The sequence below is a fragment of the Larus michahellis genome, chromosome Z, assembly GCF_964199755.1.
Source record: "Larus michahellis chromosome Z, bLarMic1.1, whole genome shotgun sequence".
Lineage (NCBI taxonomy): Eukaryota > Metazoa > Chordata > Aves > Charadriiformes > Laridae > Larus > Larus michahellis.
Window position 1 is genome coordinate 54,618,119 of NC_133930.1, and position 27,108 is coordinate 54,645,226.

General features: G+C 36.9%; 1 protein-coding gene across 3 annotated transcripts in view; it reads left to right on the forward strand.

Moving 5' to 3' along the window:
* Nucleotides 1–27,108, forward strand: part of HOOK3 (hook microtubule tethering protein 3) — a 96,804-nt gene that overhangs the window by 20,279 nt on the left and 49,417 nt on the right. For all 3 annotated transcript variants that reach the window (XM_074570919.1, XM_074570920.1, XM_074570921.1), the window contains exons 3-8: nucleotides 3,394–3,466; nucleotides 11,968–12,018; nucleotides 15,470–15,602; nucleotides 17,715–17,782; nucleotides 25,320–25,382; nucleotides 26,831–26,914. In XM_074570919.1, coding sequence (XP_074427020.1) covers nucleotides 3,394–3,466; nucleotides 11,968–12,018; nucleotides 15,470–15,602; nucleotides 17,715–17,782; nucleotides 25,320–25,382; nucleotides 26,831–26,914 — 472 coding nt within the window. The remainder of the gene's footprint in view (nucleotides 1–3,393; nucleotides 3,467–11,967; nucleotides 12,019–15,469; nucleotides 15,603–17,714; nucleotides 17,783–25,319; nucleotides 25,383–26,830; nucleotides 26,915–27,108) is intronic.

The following is a 27,108-nucleotide window of genomic DNA, read 5'->3' on the forward strand; positions in this document are numbered from 1 at the left end:
TGTCCAAGTTTGGATTCCAAGCTCAGGAATTTACTGAATTCAAAATGCCTGGTGCAAACAAATAATCTCATGGTAATGATGCTCTAAGCAGTTTTCTGCTGTCCTTGTTTAATGCAGTAACTCTTCAAAATGAGCTGGTAGGTTTTGTAATCACAGCCACTCAGTTCTCAACCACACATTTTCATATTTGCTTAGGTGATGCTTTTTCAAACACTGTAAGAAATTACAGCATCTTTCTTAATGACATGGACTAAGGGAGTTAAAGAACTATGAATATGATTGAATCATGATTTCTAAAGATTTGTGTCCTGGTTTGAGGACATCTGTCGTTCATCTCAGTGGCCAGTCTGGCCCAAACCATGGCAATTCAGCAGAGGGAGACTTTTTTTGCAGCAAGGGCTGTGCATGACCTGATGTCTGGAAGCTCCTTTTAAAAAGTATTTGTAGAAATTCTGATGGAAATTTTTTTTATTTCAGATTTTATTTTCATTAGTTTCTCATCTAGAGAAAGTATTGTTGTTGGTATTAATTCTGAACCTTAATCGTACTTTTGAGGACAGAAATAAAATTATAATGGCAAACTAGGAATGATTCTGAGGTGATTTATGGGTGAGGAAAGGATGATCACAGCTCATAGATTTGCTTGGTGTTGATACCCAGCCTATTGCTTTTCTGCTTGTTGCATTGCTGGCAAAGTGTTTTTGCAATATGCTGCTAATTATTGTGTAATCTGTGTGGAGGTGCTGTAAACAGAATTGTTGGTACTATTCTGAGCACTGGTACATGTGGATGATTTAGAGTGCATTCCTTATCAGCTGCTGGACCCTAGGATGCTTCCATGAATTTTGTATACTTCAAAAGAGAAAACAAATGGGATCCGTGGGAGAGGACTACCACACTGAGTTTAGATTTAATTTTCAGGGACCTTCCTTATATATGTCTGGTGACATATATATAAAGGTGTAGGTAGCCCAAGACTTCCATCAAGACAGTGAAGACCAGTTGCTGGTCCACACGTTACTTTTATTGCGGTAGTAGCTGCTTAGTTGCTGTAGAAGTACAGCTTCCAGAGTGGAATGAGTTGGAGCTGACCTTGGAATCTTATTACTCTTCCTCAGCAGATGTCCTTATTGTTGAAAATCAGTTATGCAATATTAGCCATCCAGTAAGTCCCAATATAAATCTGCTTGTGGGCCCTTGTTTATACTTACCCATGTTGCTTCTTGGAGTCATTATTTGCAATGAAGATGGTAAGTCAAGAATTTGTATATTCGTGGCATTGCAGCCTTGAAGCAGCTGGAGATGTTAGTGAGCAAGTGCAATCCTCAAAATTATAAGATACAGTCCTTAAGAAAGTCCCGTTGGTCTTTTGTGCTGGTGAAGCACAGACCTGCTTTCTCACTCAGCTGCATAAACACTTTGTAGTTGTCTGTCTGTTGTAAGCAAGGCTCACTTGTCTGTTGGCAATTCCCAGAAGACCCATCTGAAAGATACCAGGGTATTTTTTGGATGCCACACCTCGTTTGTTGTGATTAAGTGGAAGTTAGGTGATTTAAAACTTTTTGCAAGGAGAGCCATTTGTAAAAGCTGAATGTGACCCTCCTTCATCTCTAGTAGATCCTGTATGTATTCAAATCAATTTCATTCTTAGGTTTACCTGTCTTCTGAGGGCAGAGAGGCCATTTGAAAGCTACTTGAAAACATCTATTTCAAACCCAGATGAAACTCTGGATAAGACGTTGCTTTTTCTGTTTCACAATTTTAAGATTCTGTCATCTGTGCACTGTTATTGAATGGGAGTAATTTGGAGTCATCAACATAACTAGTAATTAAAGCTGTTCTTCCAGCTATATCTTTTCGGATGCCATGTCAGAGGAAGAGAAATATGTCGTAATCTTCACCAGAGTCTGTAACAGATTGTGTAAAAATAGCAATTGGAATGTGACAGTAGAGAAACACTGCAATTTGTGATCTCTCTCCCATTGCTGTGTATTGTATCACGGGTTGCTTGCAAATCTTGATGCATTGTGAAGAAGATATTATGGGGAAGATGGAGTACAGGAGATACTGTGCATCAGGTACAAAATGTGGCTGCAAAGTCTGTGCCCTTATATAAGTACTGAAGTAATTGCTGTTTTACAGCATATATGGTATAAATGTCGTTTGGATCTCCAGACGCATTTGTAGTTTTCTTGAGCTTTTGTCAAAAGATCTCATGGCATCTTGGCCTTAAAAAAAAAAGCTCAGTTCAGAACCCTTCTATCCCTAGAGGATACAGCAGTAAATCTAATAGTACTCAGTGTTAAAAGTCCAGAAATTAGAATACTTCCTGTGAAACTCTAACCTGCCCAGCCACACTGACTCTTAAGAGCCTTATGCTTACAAAAAAAAAAAGGTCATCTTTTTCCCCACTGACTATATTAACTTTATATGTTGGATGAAATATGAGCCTTTCCTTATATTATGTTGACCTACTCCTTTTAAACCAGTTATTTGTAGTACATTCGATCTCCTTAGTTCTGACCATAGCATTTTCAAAATTCTGTATGATATAAGGAAAATTTTACTTAAGTAAACAGTCAGAAATCTTAGCCTTTTAGATGATCTTGGAACTTGGGGGCAAGAGAGTCTTGGGAGTTGTCTTGAAGCAGCTTACAGAAGGTGCTTGTGAGAAAAAGGAAGAGAGGGAAGAAGTTTATAGAAATACGAATATACTCTACAAGCACTAAACGTTCTTCTGTTCTTTATTTTGATTGTCTTATCAAAAGTGCAGAAGGTAGAAAAACTTATAAGCAAAGATGTTCATAAAAAGATTTGCTTAGGGTTACCGTGAAAAGAGATTTGCAAAAACTGATAGTGTTTGGTAGATGAAATAATAGTAAAGTGTGTTCTCGGTAGTAAATACTTAACTTCAGTGATACTTTTTAACTTTTCTCACTGTGTAAAGACAACATAGGTATTGTCGAGTCTCGAGCTTCCTGTTTAGAAGATGAGTAGTTGTAAGCAGTATGTAGCAGTAGGGACCTATAATACATGGAAAAGTAGTAATTTTTGTAACACTTTCAAGTAATGCAAGCAAATACCATTCCAGCACCAGCTGATAAATTGGAAGAAGAACATACAGAGGGAAAAGCTGTCGAAATGCGTTCCAAGTACAGCAGCTTCCTCAAAAGTGTTAGTTACTCATGGCACACAAATGAAGCTGTGCTGTCAACAGAGTGCGAGACCTTAGAAAAGTGAGTAGTAACAGGATTCTGAACTACTATATGCAGACCATGTGTCAGATACAGAGGTAGTCATTTAAATAACCTCAGCCTGAGGTAGGGGCTTAATCACTAAGGCATCCTCACAGTTTCTGTAACGTGTTTTTAATGAGTACATTTTTTGTTTCAGAGATCCAGCTTACTTTGATGAAAATTGGCTGAACAGGATCAAAACAGAAGTTGGGGATAATTGGAGGCTAAAGGTATTTGACTTACTTCGCTTGTCTGTGAATCTGTATTTCAGATATTAATACAATATTGTATCTAAATATTAGCATACTTCTAGATTAAGGCCTTGCTTTATAGCACAGCATTTTGAATTTTAGACCATTTTAGTTATACTTACTTGTTTTTTCTGTTGTTATAGTCCTGCACTGTTTAGTGAAGAAAAGGCATTTTGAATTTGTAAATTATTTCAATAATTTAAAAAGAAAATATTAAAGTAAGTTTTATGCATCAATTATCTTTGGTTTTCAAATGTTGAATGAAAGATTTTTTTAAATGCAAAGTGTGAAAGTAACATTAAAGAAAAGAGCTCTGAGAAGCAGCTGCATAAAAATGGCAGAATAACAAGCAGTTTATTTAAATAAAAATGACAAAGTGTTGTTTCCTTTTATTTTTATCAGCTCTGCACAACTGCTGAGCTTTAGGCAAGGAAGTTGTGTTTTTTCTGTGTTGTTTGTACTCAGCATGTTTTTTAACCACAGTCTAATTGCTGGGTCACTTGCATTACATGATATTCTAGTACTTTCTCTGAAAACCTTAAGGCAACAAAATTTACAGTGCTATGGCTGAGGATCCTTTTGGTTTATAAAACCTGAAGAACATAGTTTCACATACAGATGTTAGTGTAGTTTCTGACCAGTTTCTTTCAGAGAGTGATATATGTACCTAAATTGCCATTTCCTGCCTGACTACTTGGGGAAACAAAATAGTGGTGGTTTGTCTGTTAGTTCGTGTTTCCAATAAAACCATTTTGTTCTGGCGACCAAAACCCTTCTGAGCAGCTGGGGACGAGCTACAGCTGTGAAATGCTCTAGTACTTACAGGCTTATCAATATCACTGGTTGAATAGAAGGGACATACAGATAAGTGCCGTCTGAGCCGAGCATGGGGTATACTGGTGCTGTTTATGTTTTGACTTGGACAGCAGAGCTGCCAACATGGTCTCTGCTGCCTGGTCAGCCACATGCAAGTCTGATCTGCTTTTTGCTGGTCTGCCAGGGCTGCTAGAAAAAATGTGAGCAGATTGATGAGGATATATTAACAGGCTGGTGAATAAAATGCATGATCCCTAAACAGGCTTTGTTAGCTCTGCTATTCGTAGAGCAGCTACTTTAAATTAACTTTTCAAAGAAGCATATGGAATTGCAACTGAACAGCTGGATACAAGGTTTTATTTTTCTCTAAAATATTTCTATGTTTTTTTTTCTAAGGAATATTGAAGTCTTGCCTGGTAAATTTGGAGAACAAAAAATTGAGAACTATTTGTTATAATAGTGTTTCAGCTGATTGAAAGCAGAGCAGCAGCTTCTGTAACTCTTATACGGAGCTTTAAGAATAATTTTTTTTTTTTTGTCTGCCACAAATTTGGCAGATACTAAGGCTTAGCAGATGTGAATAAAAAAAAAAAAAAAGCTGAGCAATCTAGTAACTTCCTTATGTGATTGAGGTTGGAAAAACATCAGGTCAGATTTCAGTTTCTTACTGGTGTCATTCCTTCTTGGTTTTCATATATCCAAGTAAATAAGAACTAATGACTGATTCCATTTTTGTTTGAGAGACATGTACTCTAGCTTTTTGTATAAATTTTTTGTATACCGCTTCCCTTTTCATAAAGAATACTAAAAGGCACAAATGAATTATCTTAACTCTTACTTTGTAACCAGGAAAGCAATCCTATACTTTGCCAACAGTTCTTCTTTATATGTGAGTAAACACTATTAGTGATCTAGTTGTTCAAATGGCTATCAGTCCATCCATCATTTATAGTCTGGCTTGTAGAAACACTTTCAATCTGTGCACTTCTGTTTTGTTTGTCGCTAGATTTTAAAATGTAGGCAACATGCTTCTGCATGACTTGATGATATAGATTTCCCTTCATATTTCAAAAAGCACTGTGAGAAATAATTGGGTTATCTCACTACCTCACAAGTCATGATAATGAGCTGAATTATATTCTTGTTGCTAAACATGGTTGCTCTTTGCCTCCAATATCATATGGTGTAATAGCCACCACTTGTACAAGCTCATGCTATTATGGACCACATAAAGGACCCAGTCTAATAGGGCAAATAAGTTTAAAAAACAAAAAACAAAACAAACAAAAAAAAACAACAAAAAAACCAAACCAAAATGTAATGTGCAGGTAGTTCAACCTTGTGGAACAGTGGTTAGGAGGGTGTGGTAGAGGTTAGCATAGGCTTGATACAGCCCTCCTAACTGCTGTTGAAAGAGATACTCAATCATGCAATTGCTAACTTTTAATTGGATGCTGTCCTGTCTGGGAAATAAGCAAGAATATGTGGCTCGTCTTTCGTTATTTCTTTTGTTCAGCAATTCACTTTATGGTAACTGCAAGAATGCAGTCTTACTAAAAATATTTTCCTCTTGATGTACTGATTTAAAACAAATGTATAAATTCACAGGCATGTTGTTATATTCTTGGTTTTAGGGCAGGCTGTCTGACTTGAGAGACTGAACAATGCACAGGATAGAAAAAGGGAAATGTTAGAACTTAGGGGACTTGCAAAGTAGGAAGCATTCTCTGTGTTATAGCTGACATGATCTTCATCTGCTGTGTTTAGTAGAGAAACATGTTGTTATTTCTTTGGGGTTAAAATTTGTCGGGCATAGCATGCATCAGTGTACATAGCAGTTTGCTTTCCCTTGGGCTACAAAAAACCCTTCTTCTCACTGCTGCCCTAACTGCAATTTTATGTTGCGGTTAAAAAAAATAAAAAGAAAAGCAAAGACGCATCTCTTTCCTGATGTGCAACTGAAGGCTTTAATATAGTCAGAGTTTAAACTGTGAACACACTAGTGAAGACAAAGGCATTTTGAAGATGAAATGGCCTTTATTGAAACTAGGAAACAGTATCGAAAAGAATTCTGTTGCCAAGATTTTGCAGGAATGAAATTCCCTAATCAAGAAAAAAGAATAGTTCAACGTCAAGTCATACAGGAATACCAGTAACAGAACAGAAATTTAAACAGTTAAATATTTGATACGCGCATGTCAGTTTTGGCAATTACAGAATAAGTTGTTGACTGTTGATGGGATAAAACTGACACCTTTCCCACCCCCTCCCCCCTTCCCGTATTCCATTCTGTTCAGTGTGGTTGTACCTAGCTTGGGAAAGGAAGGAAATACATTGTTCAGCTTGATTTCTGACTTTTTCTTCTGGACTTTTCACTTTGGCATTCAGACTACAGCATAAGTTTAAAGTACAATTTTATCGATGTTTATAGTAGCAAGCTCCGTTTGTTCCATTACTGAATAGTTCATTCAAACAATGGGAGCCACTAGACTTTCTGCAGCTAGTACAGTTTGAATGTCTTGAGTTTGATACAATATTGCAAAATGGAATAACCAATGCTGTAACCTGCTGTAATCTAAGTAAACAAACCTGATTTTTGAAAATTAATTTTGACTCCCTGCAGTAGTACAATTGGGTTTGCTCTGAATTCTTCTACAGTACAAGTTGGCTTGACTGGTGGAGTAATGGAAGCTAGTTTTCATTGTACAATACCATCTTTCTGCTACGTTCTTCTTCCTTTGTAAGAGAAGGGATCACTTATTCATCAGCTGCCTTTTAGAGTTTTTTTTCTGATAAGAGTGGAAGCCTGTCATGTGAATGTTTTTCTGCAAGCAAGAAGCAGATTATAGGCGTATTGTAAGCCATCATTCATTTCTGTCAAAAAGATAATTAGCAACTGATATATTTAATTCTGTTTCGATATACCCTTAATTCCTAAGTCAACAATGTCTCCAAATATAAGTTTAATGTGGGAATGCCCTCTGTGTTCAGAGACACATTTTATTTTTTTTCCTTCTTATTTAACTCAAAGAAGTGTCTGTATCTGTTCTTTTTGGGATTTGTTTTTGCAGAAGACAGGTTGTAGGGGGATAAACCCCAAAGCTAGTGGTATCATCTCTCTCTCAGTTCCATTTACAAACAGCGAAGAGACAGGTTCCTGCAGAATGGAGTTTCGAGCAGAAACTTAATGTATGTGGTGGGAGCAATTCATGCACGCTCTCTCTCCCCTCCCCCGCTTTCCTTTTAAGTGCAGGAAGAATATGTACCTTAATGAATGTACCTTAATATCTGAAGTTGAGTGATTAAGAATTCTCTCACCAATTCCAAGTGTGCCCTAGCAACACTTACAGAAGTTATAAGGTTCTTAATTATAACCCGTGTGAAGGGAAACAGGTTACTGCATAGTTAACCAGGAAAGATACTGTTGAACAGCATTTCAGAACATTGGGGTTCCCATTCAGACACTTCAGGACCTGAAATGTACAAGGGTAAGTCAATTTACACAGAGTCTTCAGCACAAACAAGATTTCAGTCATACACGTGATATAGGGATAAATGCAAAATTGGGGACTGGCTCTTTTTGTCAGCAAGCTTAAGGGCATTTCTACTGTCCACTTCATCAAGCTTTCTTTTTGTTGCTCAAGTATATTAATAAAGAGAGAAGTCTACGTGGACTACCCTTATGGACCGTTGGTTTGTAACCAGTAAGTAAATTGTGATTAAATAAAAATAGAGATTTCATATGACAGATGAGGAAAAAAAACTAGGAGAAAAACCCCACAAACTTGAAGTTGTACAGTGTTGCCAGATCATGTGTTGCCTTCAGTAACCCAGGACACATCATCTCTGCTTTCATTCCAGTCAGTTTGTCAGGTTAATGCTATTTAAAAAGGCTCAGTCTCATACTGAACAGTGTGTGCTAACTATGTTGTACTATACTACTGCCAAGGTGGCTGTAAACTTGAGAGAGTAAGGAACATCCACACATCTCTGCTGTGGATATTAGTGAAATTCAGGTGTTCAGAAAATGAATTAAAACATGCGGCTTGCCTTTGTGGATGCATTACTTCAAAGCGGATATCCTCTCCTTGGTAATAGGAGATTGGGGAAATAAAACAGGAAATGACAGATGGAAAAGAGATTGAAAATGAACGGAGATTTACCTAGAAATAATAATCCATCTATTGTGAGCTGCAACAACTTTTGAAGTGGAATAAAGCATAGTTGCCACTATGTATTTTTTTTTTTCCTCAGTAAAAGATTATGAAGGTATTTTTCCAAGAGAGGTATGGGTGCAGGGAATAGATGTGAAAGGGATTGAGAGGGTAGCGTACATGCCTTGTATGGAAAAGGAGGAAGTCACGTTGCTGATGCAAGCAAATAAGTGTGCCATGTGGTTGTGGCCTGATCTCCAAAGGATATTACAGTGCTTTGTAGTCATGATTGATATTGGAAATTCTATCTGTTGTGTTCTGTCATTGCAAGATTTAATGGTCTTTGTTAATAAGTTATAGTTAGGTTTTCCCCATGTGCTTAAGAAAAAGAGAAAAAAAAATTCTGAACAACCATCACCTGCTGTGATTTAGAATTCTGATGTAACTGGTTGTCTTTAACACTTTCTTGAGCTGTTGTTCATTTTCATTCATCTCTGTTTGAAGTCTTCCTTTTAAGAACTTATGCTATGACCTGACAAATGTTACTGGAGGTCCTGAGTTGAATCTCAAAATAGAAAACATTTGTGGTAGTTTCCCCATGATGATTCTTTGCCAGTGGCAGTAGAATCATCTAAGTGTATTCACTCCTGATAGGTTAAAAAAAAAAAAAAAATCAAGAGCCCTCTGAGTAATACTGAAGATCACTGTTAAGTTTAAGCCAGTCTATAAAGAAGCTGCTTTAGCCTTATAATGGCCTGGTTACGTGCCAGATACAAAGATGGTACAGTTAACTCTTGAAAGCAAGTTATCCTACTATTGCTGATTGACCATGGAATAAAATATGACTTCAAAGACAAGGTTATTTTTTTTGTGTGTTTGTTTGATATTTTCTTTTTCTGAGGATGCTGCCCTGTATGTTAGTTTTGATGACAGATTTTGATCAATACTGATTTTGTCCCAGCATCTCAACTCTAAGCTCTATGAAAGTTATATGGAGGAAGGTGACTTTTTGTGTTTAAGGGACCTTAATTCAAACAACGCTTACAAGGAAAGGGGAAAATCAGTATTTTGTAGGTGGATACTTTCAATTTTGTTTCTCATTTTTTTGGGATTATGTTCAAGTTCAAGGTTCCTCACAATGTTTTCATCGTTAAACTGGACTTAAATTCTGCAACATGGCCTTTGCGTTTCTGTGGCACTTTCCGCATCAGACTCAGGTAAATTACAAACTGGAAGATTTTAATGAATCAAGTTTGAAAATTATATTCCAATCAATGCAGTACTTTTTGTGGTGATTTGACCTCAAATTATTTACATTTCTTTAAATTCTTAAATCTGTTGCAGGCTTTGGTTATGACTGTGCATAGCCTTTGAGAGGTGGTGGTGATTGCTTTTGGGCAGACAGCTAGAAGATAGTGGTATTTCTTACAGAAACATGATGTGTTATGTGTAATATTAAAGAAATAGTATGTGTTTGGCACTAGAAGGTGTAAACCTGAGAGTAAGCTAATTATTATGGTGTTACGAGAGGGAGAGTAGATGTTGTTATGTACCTGCTATCACGTAGCATCTCCAGTTCTCATTCTAGGTTGTCAGACTATTCAATGTGTCACTTTTCAAGTCCAAGTGAATTTTTGTTTCTTATGTGACTTAAAGTTCAGTGATTATGAAGACAATCAGGATGTACTTATATATTAATAAGTGGTCAGCTTTTGCCACTTGTTTCCAAAAGGGAGTGGATTAATAGGAATAAGGTAATCAGACTGTTATCCCTTTGGATTTTATGGCTAGATCTTTTAGTTTGTGTGTAGTCTGTTCCTTTCTTGAGTTTCTCTTAGAAAAGAGGCTGGGTTTGCTTTCATCACCTCATTTTGTCCATTGATTGTCGTGAAGTGTTAAGTTTGTCCCTGGATTTCAGGATCATGTTTCCTAACTGTTTCCTGTAGTGTTTCCTCAGATCTTTTGGAAGATAGATGACTTCTGTCAGTGGACAGAATCTCCTAGCTGGGTATTTTTGGAATGTAATCAAGAACATAGAAGTTATTGTAGGCTTTAAAGACAGTTGGGATTTTATTGTTTTCACTCTCCCTTCATTATATGTCCACAGTTTGCTGCCATGTCTACTGTTGTCGGTAACAGCCTTTTGTGAATCTTAGTTCAGTCCTGTTCAGTCTATGCAGAACCTGTTTAGAGACTCCATCAAACCATAGAATCATTTAGGTTGGAAAAGACCCTTGAGATCATCGAGTCCTACTATACCTGAGACTGCCAAGTCCACCGCTAAACCATGTCCCTAAGCACCCCATCTACACGTCTTTTAAATACCTCCAGGGGCAGTGACTCCTCCACTTCCCTGGGCAGCCTCTTCCAGTGCTTGACAACCCTTTTGGGGAAGACATTTTTCCTAATATTCGATCTACACCTCCCCTGGTGCAACTTGAGGCCATTTTCTCTTGTTCTATCACTTGTTACTTGGGAAAAGAGACTGACCTCTCAGGTAGTTGTAGAGAGTGATAAGGTCTCCCCTGAGCCTCATTTTCTCCATGCCGATCAACCCCAGTACCTTCAGCCACTCCTCTGTCACAGGAAATGGTGCACTGCTATTATTATCTGAATTCCTTGCTTAAATACTTGGACATTAATTGGTGATAATCTGTAGTAGTTACTCCCAACAAAGTTTGTTTTGTTTTTTTTTTTCTAAATATCACCTATGAGATCTGTTGAGCATTTTTATAATTTTTAATTGCACTCTTAGAGACTTGATGTAAGTGGACTTTGGATTTTTGCTGGAAAAGGAACAGTACTCTCACGAGTAGAGAAGTGTGGCATAGATTCTATACAGCAGGAGACACTTAACTAAGTCATTGGTTACACAAGTGAACAGAAGCTATCTTAGTATGGCAGTGCAGACATCACTCAGAAACGTGAATTTTGCCTTGATACTATAGACAGACATTCAGGTGTAAAGAGCTGGGATGGGGGGGATAAACAAAAATTAGAGAACTAAGAGGAATAATTAATGAGAAAGTTAATAAGCTTACATAGGTTGGGAATAAAGGAGGATATTGAGCAGTACCTGGTTTTGGTTTGGAAGAAGAGGTTTATCTCTGCAGAAAGTAGATCACTAGGATACTTTAAGAGAAGAAAGGAGGAAAAGAATATTTCAACTTGTGGGTACAAAAAATAATCCTAAAATCAACAAGTATTCCAAAAGTAACTCATGCTTTATACTTTGATCTAAAGCCTGTCTAAGACAATGTGATGTTTTTCATAAATTTAAATGGATTCTGTCAATTAATGGTTTGTGATCAGGTCTGGAAGTCTGATCATAAAGGACTATTGCATAACTTCCGTGATTCTAAATTTAACTGCTCAAACAGAAGGTCTCATTGTTCAAATAGATATAATTGTATGGTTCTTTTGAGTAATTCTTCTGTGATTGCCTACTTTTTAATAATTTCTCTAATTTATTCCCTGCATTTATTCTGTTTCCTTCTTCTTGTCAAATAGGTAAGCAACCTGAAGAAAATTTTAAAAGGAATATTGGATTACAACCATGAGGTAAGAACCATTTTAAGTAATCTGTATCTATATTCCTTTTTTGCTAAATATGTTAGTTATCCTGTTTAAAGTAAATTATATTCTACTGATTAAGTTCTGAATTTTTATTGCAAAGTATTTGCTATATATCATGGTTTGAGCTGGGTTGGCCAATGACAAGATGACAGATGCTCTCCCCCACCTCTCGCTCCAAGGAGAGGAAGAAGAGAGATAAAGAGAGTTATGAATTTAAAAAAAAACAAAACTAATGAAATAATAATAATAAAATAAAAAGGAAATAATGAAATAGATAAAACATAAGTAAATATATACAAGACAGGATCAAGTTCCTAGGAAGATGTCACTGGCAGGCACTGGGGAAGTTCCAGGCTGGAGTCAGTGACAAATGGGAACTGGAAGACACTGATGAGGATCAAAGGTAGAAGAGCTAATGGGGTCCTCCTCAGATGTCAGTCATTGAAGAAAGAGGTCCATTGAAGAAGTAGTCCATTGAAGAAGAGCCCACTGGAGAGGAGTCAACCTGACCCCTTTGGTCCCTCAGCTTTTATACTGAGATGGCAGGTGGGATGGAACAGCCGATTGGTCAGTTTGGGTCACCTGCCCTGTCCGCAGCTGTGACCCCTCCACAGGGTAGACGCCTGAGTCAGCTGACCCTGGTTGCTCACTGAACAGAAAGATGGCTCTGCTTCGCCCCAAACCAGGACAGTACACAGAGTGTTTCATGGCCTATTCTCAGCTGTTAGCCTTCTCTAAAACTTCTCACCTGCGTTATTGAATACGCAGAGCTTCCAGAGAAGTCTGATGTGCAAATTCTGTCATACAAATAGTATGTTGTTGCTGACTGTGCCCTTATGATGGACTTTAACAGTACCTGTGTTTGACTTTTTTTTAATTTGTTTTTTCTTCCTCTGCTCCAGCTGAAAGCTACCTCTTTCCTATTTTTTTCTCTTGAGGAGGGAGTATAAAGAACATTTTTAGCTCTTTGGAGCAGAAGATATATAAATACTTCAGAGAGGAAGATATTTGTTAATAAACTTAAGTCTTTGAAAATAAACAGATTTTCAGGAAGCAAAAGTTAGACTCATAAGCTCATATTCAGTAAATGGTCAGGTATCCATGTTGAAATAACTTTGAAAATTGATGGCTAAGCAAGCTGTCATAACTGACAATTCTAGAAAAAAAACAAGGAAGTATTTTGTTATAGAAAATTAGTATCACTATGACAAAGTGATGCCAGCTTCTTTTCAGATAGTTGGTATGTACGATGATTAAGTTTCTGGTATGAAAACTTTACTACTAAGCAAGTTTTGAGCTGTTTCAATGTGATTAAGTTCTGCAGAGGTAATGTACGCTTATAAATTTGGCTGTATTTTTGTTTGGTTTCTTTTTTTTTCTGCTGAGGCATTGCTTGTGGTGATAATGGAGATGATCTGAATTGAATCCTAGTTATGTTTTCCTCAGCCCAGTTCTCTCTTCTAGCAGTTACCTACAAAAACACAGATGTGAATGTATATGGATTTTGCCTGATGTAGCTAAAAGCCTTTGACAAGCATATAAGCTAATTCTGTTCATCTTCAGAAATTAAAAAATTTGTATCACATTCAGGAGAACAATCTTTTAGTAGCTATCCTACATTGCTGTCTTTGATAGTTACGGTATGGAAGAACAAGAAGGCAAAGTTACCTGTTTATGGCTTGCATGCTTTGTTATGCCTAGTAATCTTGCTGCAGAACTCTGCTGCTCTGGAATTGAAACTTTCTTCTTTTTTGTAAAGGCTTTTTATATTTATCTTTTTAAAAAGGGGGAAAAATTTTTCTTCTCAAGCTATTTATTGTGGAGTGTGTCCTTCATTTTCATATTTCTTTCAGGTTTTTTGGTTGGTGGTGAATTAAAATCGTGTCTTGTGTATTTCAAAATCCTCTATTTACACCTTTTCATCCTTGGCTTCTTCATAGTGCCTGCTGATATGCCTCTTCCGCTTAGCTTTCCTCAACAGCAATAATATTATCAGTAACTATGAAGCCATTGTAGTATTATTAACCTAAAGCTGGCATTGCATTTGAAAGAAATTTGGGTACTAGGATCAATATGTAGACACATATGAGATTTGTATAATTCAAAGAATATTGTGTTTTACTGTATTATCGCAGTCTATATACAATGGCAGTATTTCCCATTACGCTTGATGCGTTCACATCTTATTTTCTCAAATCTTATTTTCTCTCTAGAATGACCTAAAGGAAGTCTTTCCAACAGGAATGAATCTGGGTCCCTTAAAGCATAGAGATTTTTAGTAGTGTTGGTGCTAGTTCTTTGAGAAAGCTGTTTGAGAAAAGAATAATGCCACAATACAAAAACCACCATACAAAACAAGAACAAACTCAATGACAACAATTCCACAAAGCCCAACCTTGGAAAACTTTTGAATGGCTTGATTTCCACATATTCATCATACACATCAGTTAAATATTTTTTATAAATACCTTTACTGATTTTTCTGTTTTTTCTTGAGTATTAACACAAAAAAGAGCATCCAGCAAACAAATGACTGATTCTTTCCATAGTCATTGTTTCTTTATTGCACCCTGCTTAAGAACTGACAGTTTCTTTTTGTCTGCAATTAATGTGTCAGAGATCTGTTTAATTCCATATTTCATATTCATATTTTCAGCCCCCTGAAAGCTCTTTATGAACAATTTAGCAGAATTGTTTAATTCCTTCTACTGACAATCATTAATGTAAATCTTCTTAATTATAAATCAGATTACATTAATTGTAAGTCACATGGGGTTTTGGGTTTGGGTTTTTTTTTTTCTTTCTGCATGTGGGCTGTTTAATTATGTATTGTACTACTGCCTCAAATTCTCTTCCATGGAACTAGCTTTCTTAGCTCTGAGACTTGCTAAATATCCTTAAATTTTCTAGAAATGTGAGTTTGAGTGATGGAGTTTTTTTTACTGTCTTATATTTGTCATCCATCAGTGCTAGACACATGTATAAGTGAAATATTTCAATTTCTGGCTTTCTAGTGGTAAAAAACGTGAGATTTGTGTATAATATTTGATGCTACATAAGGTGTTTTTAGGTGTTAGGTTTTTTTAATGGAATGCTTTAGAAAAAATTTCATTATCAGTATATTTTTGATCACCATGGAAGCCTGACTTTGTTACCTTTCTTATCTGAAGAAGAAAATCTTGCTAAGTTTGAAACTAATAGTTGCCTGTTAGTTGAGGTGGTCAGATTTGTCTTCTGCCAAATATTAGTTGTGCCAAGCATTGTGTTTTAATATTTGTGTGTTAGGCAGTTTGGTTTGTGTTAAAGGTGGATTGACAACTATGTTAAACTATGAGTGAATTGCTCTTGTTGATTCTGAATCATCTTTGTATTTTGAAATGTGTGTGTATGTATATGTGCAGTGACACAGATATGTATGTACTGGGTCTTTATGCAGATTCTGGGGCAACAAATTAATGACTTCACCCTTCCTGATGTTAACCTGATTGGAGAGCATGCTGATGCTGCGGAGCTCGGGAGAATGCTTCAGCTTATTTTGGGGTGCGCTGTGAATTGTGAACAGAAGCAAGGTATTAAATTTTGAAAACATGTTTTCTCCCAGGCAGTGAATGAAACCCTAGCTTGTTCCGTAACTACTTAGGCAAAAAATTGTATTTCTCTGTTGCTGTCAGAAATAAATGTATGTTTTTTTTTTTTTCAATGATGACATTATTTTGTCATAATAACTATTGTTTTGTTATAAGCTTCGCTAGTTTTGGAGCCTCAAACTGTGGAACTGGTTTTGTTTCCAACATACATATTTTCAGGTTTTTTTTGCTGAGCTGAAAAGGCACTCTAGAAAGAAAAATTCTTGGGCCTATCCTTTAACCATTTATGAGCTATATTGTGATAGTTAAGAATAAAAAAATATGATTGTTGCACTCTTCTTTGAGACTCGGTTTTAGGAATGCATTCCAGTCAGCATCTCCCTGCATGGCCAAGAGCCATCAGTATGACCGGGGGTTGATCTGAAGATATGTTTGGTGTGATTTGGAACACTGCAGTTTCTGAGACTTTTGCATGGAGTTGGCAAACATGCCATTCTGGGCAGCAGCTGAAGACCAAGGGCATCCAAAACTTCACTTGAGGCATCTGTTAGGCAATTAAATCCCACTTTAGCAAGAGAATTCTGCCTGTCTTGAGTCGCATGGGACCAACTGTCTATCTGACCTGCACAGGTAGGATAGGGACCCATTCATTTTTCCTGCAGGTGCCACAGAGGATGTGATGAGCAATGGAGACGCTTGTTGAGGTGTCCCAGATCTCATGCGCTAAACTTGGCTTGGGTGCACGGTGTCTTATTGTTACCCAATTACCTTAAATTACACTTATTTTAAGACAGGTTAAGGTAACAAAGCAACTACAAACATTTATTCTTAACACTTAAAACAGGAAGCATAGGAACATATTTATAAAATACACATGTGGGTAAATGAAACTGTTTACTGTATTTGTATTAAAATCGTGTGAAATATCTGTCTCTTCCTGATTTTGATTCTTTTTGGTTTCCTTTCTGACAAAAAGGCAGCAGGGTTTCAGACCTTTTGTCTTCCTCTTGCATGGTGTGTCTTAGCTTTAAGAGCTAGTTTCCCCTTTCCAGTTTTCTCAGGTGCCTAAATCACTCTAATTTCTCCTTCTGAAACTACTTTTATTCTTCCCTTAACCAGGAGACAGTCTGGCTACTGTATTAATTAAAATAGAGGTAATTATCTCCCATGAGTACATAAATACCTGTTTTATTAGGCCTCCTGTCCCTTCTGTTTCATGTACAATTGTTTTCCTTCCTTTGGTGACTATTTGGCATCCTCAAGTGGGAATTGTATCTTATTCCTATGTTTCTCTTACTCTTTCAGTCTGGACATTAAAAATGTACATGTTTGAAATATTGGAACAGTCTAGTTTTATGTACTTTGTGTGATACTTAGGGTGACCTAATTAATCACTTTGAAGTGACTGATTCCCAGCATCTTCCTCTCGGGCAAATTGTTAGAAGAAAACAGGTCACATGTAAAGGTGATCATATCTGACTGGAAAGCATATGATACTAGGCAAATCATAAACTTCTTGACTTGCTCTAAATACCAGAATTTGTCCTTCTAACCACTGTGTCATCTGACAAGTTATCTGTGTTGTAGCTCACATGTACACATAAGTGAGGAATGAAAAAGTGGAGGGGACTTATTTGTGATATAGCACAGAAATAAGAGCAGAAACTAAGAATAGATATGAAAATGCCTTGAAAGCAGCATGCTGTAGGAAGACAAGACATTATTGTTAAGCTTATGGAAAAGGACAACCTATGCATGGATCATGTGTTTGTATAGCCTAAATAGTTAGGGAACAAGGTGAGAAAAGGAGTAGAAGCAGTTATTTCAAAAGTGTGAGATGCTGGAAGGAAAAAAATGAATGACAGTCATGTACTTCTTTTCATTGTTGCAGAGTTCCAATGAGCTAGTATTTATGTCTGAACAGATTTCTGGTAAAGTCTTGTTGAGTTTGTTGGGGAGGACTTGACTCGTGGTTATGTATTTCAGTGTCATCTGTGGCACCTAGTCATTTTGTAGGAAGGATGCAGCTTCTGACCTCGTGTTCTGTGCGACTTTAGTTTCAACAGTAACATTGCAGAATGTTCTTATTTTCAGAGTACATCCAGACCATAATGATGATGGAAGAATCTGTTCAACATGTTGTCATGACAGCCATTCAGGAGGTATGCTGGGATGCTCACAGTGTGTAAAAGTTCAGCCTTTCAGTATTTTACATAAGTATGCATTTTCCCACTTTGGAAAAAATTAGTTGGAAGTAAAGAAAATAAGGGGCATAGATTTTGCCATTTTACTTTGAAAAATATTTTATTTTTCCTTAGAAAAATGAATCAGTAAAGCTTGCTTTATGTCAAGGAACTCTGGTTGAATGTCCCACTTTTCTTTAAATCTAGAAGATTGAAACTTCTAGATATTTTTGATACTGGATTCCCTTTCCTCTACCTTTCCCACCCTGTAGCTCCTGAAGTGCACTAGACTGCTTTTATATGAACAACCAAATACAGTAGAATTTCTTCAAAATTTGTACTTTGAAATTGCAAAACTCCATGAACTGTTAATTTTCTTTATTTATTTTTTACTGGACAAAAGAAAAGAAAGAGAAATGGATAGCCGAGTATTCTTTTGTCAGCTGTAACGTTACGAATAGGCTAATGAAGATATTTGTGCTAATACGTTTTTACAAGTGAGTAAGTATACTGCAGTGTATTTTGTAAAAGTGCTGTTCAGTAGTAAATTAAAACCACAGTGAAAATTAAATCACAATTTTAGTGACCACTATAGCCATGAAGCCCTCCCGTAACTTCTTAGGAGCCCAAAGGGCCCATCAGTCTTTATAGATGGAGGTTTACTACAGGGCAGGCTGCTAAGGAGAGCAGGAAATTGCTGGTAATCTGTTTCTTCTGAACTGAACAAGAGAAGCTAAATTCCACGGTGAGCTATAGAGCAATTACACTTTTCTATAGTGTCCGAATAAAGAGATGTCAGTGAGCCTACAAGGACCCCATCCGCAGTTGTCAGTTTGACCAATGCTGTATCCATGCTGTTGGACATACTGATGTCTGTATGTTGAATGCTATCTGTAACATTGCAGGCAGGACTTTTGAAGTGAGCATTCAAAGAATCCTTATGCTAAATCACCTTCCAGTCAGTGCTGCCAAGCATCAGTTTGTCTGAGTTTTTTGCATTTTACTTTTTTACAAAAGTAAAAAATATTTTACTTTTGCATTCTTTTTATGCAGTAAAATGTTTTGGTGGATTTTTCTAATGTCCTCTTTTATTAAACACAACTTTCAGCATCACTTTATTCTGCACTGTCTTAAAATAGTAAACCTTCTCTTATCCTCCCTCCTTCTGTTGAAAATCTCCTGTGTGATTATTGCAAAAATCTCCTTCATTTGGTAAAATAGCCAGATCTGAAGCAGACCGCAATTATGGGGATTTGATGAGCAGGCATTGAACTTTTTTAGTGTTTGTGCCTTTTCTTAGGGACGTGGAGCAAAAATGGGAACAAATCACAGGATAAGGGTCTGTTCTTCTGGAACAGATTTTTGAAACTCAGTGAATCAAAAAGCTTACTATTCAGGTACTGGTGCAGTTCTGAGTGGTTTTAATGCTGCCTTCCAAGTAGCTTAGAAATCCAAGGCATTGAGAACCACAAGAGGAGGATCTCAGGTGCTTAACAAAGAGGTCAGAAAGTGTCTCAAAGACTTTGAGACGCCTTGACAGCAGGACCTCTCTCCATTATTTTTCAATGGTCTTGGGAGCCTGGAGAATTCCCAGGCAACTGGAAGCTAGCAAAGGTTGTCCCGGTTTTCAAGAAGGGAAAGAAGGAAGGCCCTGGTAATTACAGTCCTGTCTCACTTTAGTGCCTGGCAAAATTATGAAGATTATTCTGGGAGCTACTGAAAAACACTTGAGAGATAGAGCAGTCATTGGTCATAGCCAGCACGGGTTCACAAGGGGAAAATCCTGCTTAACCAACTTAATTTCCTTTTATGACAAGGTCACCTATCTAGTTGAACAAGGGAAGTCAGATGATGTGGTTTTTTTTGATTTTTAACAAAGCTTTTGATACTGTCTCTCACAGTATCCTTCTGGATAAAACGTCCACCCTACATATAGGTAAGTCCATAATACTCTGGGTGAGCAATTTACTGATGTGTCAGGCTCAAAGACTTATAGTAAATGGGGTTGCATCAGGTTGGCAGCCAGTCACCAGTGAGGCTCCCCAGTGGTCAATTTTAGGGCCAGTGCTCTTTAATGTTTTTATAAGTTATCTGGACACAGGAATCAAACGTACGTTAAGGAAGTTTGCCGATGATACTAAACTAGGAGAAGCTGCAGACTCCCTCAAGTGTAGAGTGGCCTTACAGGGAGATCTGGATAGACTAAAGACATGGGCAGTCACCAACCGTTTGAAACTTAAGAAGAGCAAGTGCTGGATTCTCCACCTGGAATCGGGTAATCCTGGTTATATGTACAAACTGGGGGACAAGAGGCTGGAGAGCAGCCCTGTGGTAAGACATCTGGTGTTTTGGATTGACAGTAAGTTGAATGTGAGTTGACAGTGTGCCCTGGCAGCCAGAAGGGCCAACCGTGTCCTGGGGTGCATCAAGCATAGCATAGCTAGCTCGTTGAGAGAGGTGATTGTCCCACTCTATACTGCACTGGTGCAGCCCTATCTCAAGTACTCTGCAGCTTTAGTCACCTCAGTTTAAGAACGACGCTAGACTATTAGAGTGTGTCTGGAGGAGAGCGACCGAGATAGTGAAATGTCTCAAGGGCAAGACTTAGGAGGAGTGGCTGAGGTCACTTGGTTTGTTCATCTTGGCAAAGAGAAGGCTGAGGGGTGTCCTCGTGGCAGACTACAACTTCCTCAAGGTGGGCAGTGCAGGGGGAGGTGCTGATCTCTCTCTGGTGACCAGCAACAGGCTGCAAGGAAACAGTGTGAAGCTGTGTCAAGGGAAGTTCAGATTGGACATTAGTAAAAGGTTCTTCACTGAGAGGGTGGTCAGTCACTGGAAAAGGGAAGTGGTCACAGCAAAAAGCTTGTCAAGTTCAAGGAGCATGTGGACAGTGCTCTTAGTCATCTGGTTTAGTTTTAGGTACTCCTGTGAGGAGCAGCGAGTTGGACTCAATGATCGTTATAGGTCCTTTCCAACTTGATATATTCTGTGATTCTAAGAAGAGTTTAGATCCAGAGTGTCTCTTCAGAGATGCACCTGCAGTCTGTATCTGGTGAAACTTCACTGGATTTAAGGAGGTTTTTTGTGTTTCTTGAACTCAGAGTAGATCTCAGAATCCAAGTGACTTGGGCTAAGCAATGTGTAGGAGAGACCAAAATAAAGTGTCTAGGAAAATAGCTATATATGCATATTTGAAAAGTTGGTATGTCACCTAATCCAAGCATTTCAAAGCATTTGACATGCAGGTACTCTTTCTTCAAAATTAGGTATGTAAAAAGACCTCTCTAAGCTTTGCTGATGTATTATGTAATCCATTTTTCTGTTTCAGCAAAGCACATATACTTCTTTGGTTTTCATAAATCATCTTACTCATAAAATATTTCATGAGGCACAGTAGAAACAAGCCTCTGCCCTGTTTTCACTTTTTTGCATGAAGAATCTGATTTTTAAGTGGAAGGAGCATTTTACTTTTTAAATTTTATTTTGTTGTTTAAGGTTTTTTAGTAACTTGTGACTCTTCAGCATTTCCTTTTTTCACTTCTTTCAATGTTTAAAATAAAATAAGCCTCTTGCTCCATAAAGGTTATATAAATAGAACAATGCTTTTCTGTTATTTTTTCAGTGTGGTCAAATTGATCTGGTGTGTTGCCACCACTTAGATTCTTAGATTCTAATGTGCATATGTGGATTTCTAAATGCAAGCTGTGCACAAGGTAGAGGAAGAGCAAGAATGATGTAACTATCAAAAAATTGTAAAAAATATTACATGTAATTATAAATTACATATTGTAGAGTTTGTAATATAAATTCCTATATTCTGTTTATATTATTATAATTTATTATTACTTGAAATTAATATATTACTATGTATAATTTTAATTTCATAATTTGCAGGGGGATTTTTTTAAAGACCAAAAGCCTTTCCTTACAGAAATTGCTTTGACCGTTATGTATTTCTCTTTCCTTTCCTTTCCTTTCCTTGACATCCTTTGGAAATTGTGCTGTCATTTTCTAAGTCTTTTCTTTGAGCAGACAAGCTCATTATTGATGAGTTGTGAGCTGAAGAAATTGTTTGCCTGTGCTGTTTAGAACGTCTCTAAACTTAATCACTTAGCAGGTATCAATGCAGGTCTCGCTGAGAGTCAGACTAGGCTCTTAACAGCAAAGTACTAGAGGTAACGTTAAAACTCACCTGGGGTCCATAGCAAAAGGTACTTCCTGCCTGGATTAATACCAATTGTGTTGCTTCCACAAAGTAGAAGTTGTTTGGTTTTGTGGGTTTTTTTTTTCTCCCCCTTTATTTTGTCCTGACTATTTAAAAGTTCATTTTGTCTGAAGTAAAAGTGGCTTTTGAATAGCTAGGAAATGACAGAAAATTTTTTCTGTGGGTCTGGAGGAAGAAGAAAGTCCAGCTGCCCTAAAGGACTGTGTAATACATAGCCTTGATTCTTAAAAAGCAAACAAACAAAAAGATGTTTAAAAAAAAAACCAAACACAAACAAACCACAGCCTTTGGAGTACAGGAGCTGGATTTTGACATTGTTTCATGGGCACTTAAATGAGCTTGTTATTAGCAACTTTAGAGGACACACTTCAGATAAAGCAAATGTTTTGAGCTTTTAACATCATCAACTAAGTGGTGCAGCTGCGTTTGCAAAATCATGCAGATCATGTGTAGGGGGAAAAAAAGCACTCATAATTCAGGTTATTCATGCCTGCAGATTTTGTGACGGTTTTACCCCTTCCCTAATCTTTATGTATCCATGACAACACAACTTGTTCACGTTTCACAAGCAAAGCAGTTAAAATGTGAAGGTTTTAATAATATAAAATTAGCAGATCTACAAGTATTTTGTAAGACATCATACCAAAGCTATGAGCATGAAAATGTGTAGATGTAAAGGATTAACAGCGAATAACAACTGCTTCTCATAAAACTAGACAAAGAATTATAAAAATTGTCTTGTTGTCCAGGTTATTGTACCATTTAAAATCCAGACTGACCTCTTCACCACAAAATAAGCTCTTTTGAATTTAAATGGTGTTTTGATTACTTGGACAAATGCTTATGCTACTTCAAGTCTTCATTCTAAATATGCAAAATATGTGAGTAATCTGGCAATCTTGTTCCTGTTCCTTTTCTGATTGTGCTGCTGCACTCAGCACAATCCCTTAGATTTCTACTTTAGCATCCCAACCATATCACAGGCTGTAAGACTGAAAAATGCTTTTTGTTCCATTGAGTCAGTCATCTGCACGTGTGTCTGTGGCTCTTGCCCTCAGTGCCTTATGCATACTTCCCATGACATTCCTGATGCACTCCGTGGAGTTAAATTCATAAATTCTGTGTAACATTGATGCTAAATCCACAGCATGTATCTCCACTGCCTAATCCTTTCCCAGCTAATGTCCTCTTTTTTGGACAGTTCTGCAAAGGGTTTTCAAGGATAGGAAGTTTTGGGAGAGATGGCAAAAGCTATTGAAGAATAAAGGGATTATATTATTGGCCTCGGCCTGACTCCTTTAAACTAATTCACAGAAAGCAGCAATACCACAGTGGCCTCTAGTGGGTTGTGCGGCCTCTTGTGTTCCTCCCACAGTAAAGTCTTGGGCAAGCCCATTAAACTGGGTTTCTGAGGAGGAAGTTGAGCTAGGAACAGAAAGGGGTGGTGGCTGTCAGGGACACATTGTTGTACACCCTTATAGGCTGCATGCAGTCTGGGACCTGCCCCTTGGAAAGTACTGGCTTAATGGGTGGAACTTACTTGAAGCATGTTTGTGAACAGTGTTGTGGGATATAGAATAGGGCAAAGAGTTCAGTATTTGGTTAGTATGGATATCCCTGTTAATCATCTGGAAAAGCATTTAAACATGAACTAGGGAAATGGAGTAATTGAAGTATGTATAAACATTACAGACCAGAGAGAGATTGGAAATTCTTGTTTTGGATGGCAAAATGATAATCAATTTAGAAAACGTGGCCCTAAATTAAATATAAATTTGTAATGCCACTTCATTTTCCAGGGGACAGCTCAGAGGCTAGGGACTTTCTAATTACTGTTACAGAGAATCTGAGCTTCGTGGAATGCTTCATTTCAGAGTAGTTTGTCATTGTAAAACTGTAGACAAAATGGAAGGAATTCAGCAGTTAGCAACACACATCATCAAAGTCTGGGAGGACATATAGGTGAATTTGGGCATGGAGTATGTGGCTAAATCGCAGTAAAGGAGATGGGAAAGGGAGAGAAATGAAATGTATAAATATTTGAATGATGTAAATGTCAAACAGAGATTTTTCTCTTGTACACAGTGGTATAAACAGTAAGGATGTAGAAGAAATGGAAGCTCTGTGCTGTGTATCCAAGGAGCTTTGCCAATGAAAAGTAATGCAAAAGCACTGATTTCTGAAAGGAATAAAGGAAGCCCTGTCTCTGGAGAGAGTAACCAGGCTGGACAGGAGGCCTTAGAAAAGAAATCTTGTCCTGATTTTGGTTAGGATTGAGCCTTTTTGATTGTGACTTCCATAAATCATGCCATTGGAGAATTCATAAAACATTTTGTATTTGGACAGGATAACAGAAACCATCAGTGTTGTTCTGTAGGGCTGCCTTTTGCGTTAGTTACAATATATTCTCATTTGGAAGGCTGCTGCTTTTTGTTGCTTAAAACTTTCAATAATAACATTACCTTAATATGTTTGCTGGAGGTGGGTGGGAGGAGGTCTTTGGGCGGCAGCTTCTGTTACATTTGATTTAGCTTTTAACTAGCTGTGTTACTGAAAGAAAACTTACTTTCTTATCAGCTTTTTATCTTTCAGTAAGAACATCAGTCAATTTAGAGGGCTTGCTTGCTTTTTTTTTTATTTAAAAAAAAAAGTCATGGGTAAAAGTAATGTTTGCTAGACTAAAATTGTTACCAGCCTTTCCTGCAATAAAATAAGTTAGTATACAAGAAATTGTAATACTCATTTCAGGAGTAGTATCTATAGAATTTTTTTTTTAAATTTGGAAATTACAGACAACTCCAGAGCAGGAATTTTGATCATCTTTGTTTTTCGTAATTATCTGAGATAGATAGCTCTCCAACTTTAGTTAAATAAATAAATTGATGTGAACTTCCAGGTGATCAGAAAACAAAAACCACTGGCAGAGAACAATTAAAGGCAGGTGTTGCATGGTGTGTTGATAGCTGCTATCATTCCAGTGCAACTTCAGCAAAATGCTTAGCAGAGTGTACTGTAGGTTTCATTATAAATCAAGAATGTGCATTTTCAGAGAGAAAAAAAAGAGATTATGTAAGATTTCTTTTATAGTGCTTTAAACATCATAAATTCTGAAGATTTCTTTCTGTACTTGTTTATGAATATGTCATATATAAAAATGAAGTTAAGAACTTCTGAATGAAGTTAGATTGAAGCTCCCAAAAATTTAAAATCAGCTTGGTATTTCATTGAAGCTTAGCTTTTAATATAAGAATAAATCCTTGCTTTTTCTAATCCAGTGTAATCTAATTGCAGTTGATGAGTAAAGAGTCTCCAGTCTCTGTTGGAAATGATGCTTACGTTGACCTTGATCGGCAGGTATCTAAGACTAGACATTTCTTTTCCGTCAATCATAGCACATCAGTGGCCAGTCATTTTGCTTTATTAAGAAATCTGTCATTTTTTTCTTTAATATTGAAAGGGTTTTGTGGGAAATTCAAATAAGGAGTGGAAAACCAAATTTCAGTATTTCAAGTCCTTTGCTTTACAAATTGAGTTTACCCATTTTGTGAATTTAATGAGAGAAAAACTCAATTTGGAAAACAAGTCTAGCTGTATGTATGCAAAACTGCAGACTGCTGCAAATCTTTGGGTATTGAGAAAGAGGGATGAAAAAATGTGTAATATTTAAATAAAACTTCTTTTGCCAGTTTCTACTTCCAAAATTGGTTTTAAAAAAAGCCCATACATGTGGCTCAAAATTCCTCAAAGCAGTCCTGGGAACTGTTACAATATGTAAGAGAAGTTTTCAAAAAGAATCATACATAAAGAATATGCAAAGGCAATTGTTTTTTTTACTAGCTTAACCTCATGCTAACACTGTCTTACTTCCTCAGTTTTTTTTTCTCATTGAGAAGAAGTATAGTACAGTGGTGTTCCCTGTGTTATGCCATCATGCCTTCTCTGCAGAAGTATGTAAATTCTGGCAGATGGAATTAAATTTTGTATGTCTACAGGCCCTTGAGAAATGAACTTGAAAAAATTAGATACGATGATGCCCATCTTGTGAAAGCCCATTTAAAATTCATCGTACATAATAATACATATCTATATCTCTGTATACATAATATGCATGCACCTGTTTTATCAGGCTAATTTTCTTGTAGCTATGTTTTTTATGTTACCTTAACTGCATTTATATGCAAACTTGCAAGATAAGTGTCGTTGAATGTAGAGCCTTGGAAGGGAAGTATCTGAGTATTTCTCACTGCTTACAAGATTCAGTGCCCTTTTTCATGCCATCACCATGTTAGTTGTATTGTTGTTATGCAATAAGAATAGCTTACAGTGACTAGAGAGATTTTATCCTAATTGTCTATTCCCTGTATTCCACCTTCCAGTCCTTTCTGTATTTGAACAGTAGATTGAAAAGTGAAATTATGCACTCTTTGCATTTGTAAAGAAAAGTGGCATTGACAATTTTTTCGATGTACATAGTTGGTGAGTTCTTCAGACCCAAGTTCTTCAGGATTTTTTGACTCAATTCATTGAATAGATGGGATAATTCTGATGTATTTTTGTAAGACCAAATATTACTTTTAGGTTTATTTACTTTTTACTGTCACACAAACTGAACAGTAATCATATCTGCTTCATTGTTTCTTTATAAGAGCAGGATTGCCTCAGTTTTCCAAAAATTTAATGTATGACTATAACTTCTAATGTATGACTTAGAATGTAAAAATAATTTTACAGTCATGTAGTTCAGAATATTTTTAGATGCTTCACAGAGTGATGAAACTATAAATATTTGTTGTTTATGGTAGCTGAAGAAAACTACGGAAGAATTAAATGAAGCACTAGCAACAAAAGAAGAAATTGCCCAGAGATGTCATGAGTTAGATATGCAGGTAGGTTTACTATATCGTGCATATTAATTTTGAAGTGGGAAAGAGATGTGTTAATTTTTAGGCAGCTGAAAACAAAGTAGTGTGGAAACATAATTTTTAAAAGGGAGGTGAAAATTGCACAGTAATTCTTTTGCTTTACTTGTCCTAGCGGAGTGAATTTCATTGTTTTCTTACCTTGATGCAATGTTGCCAGT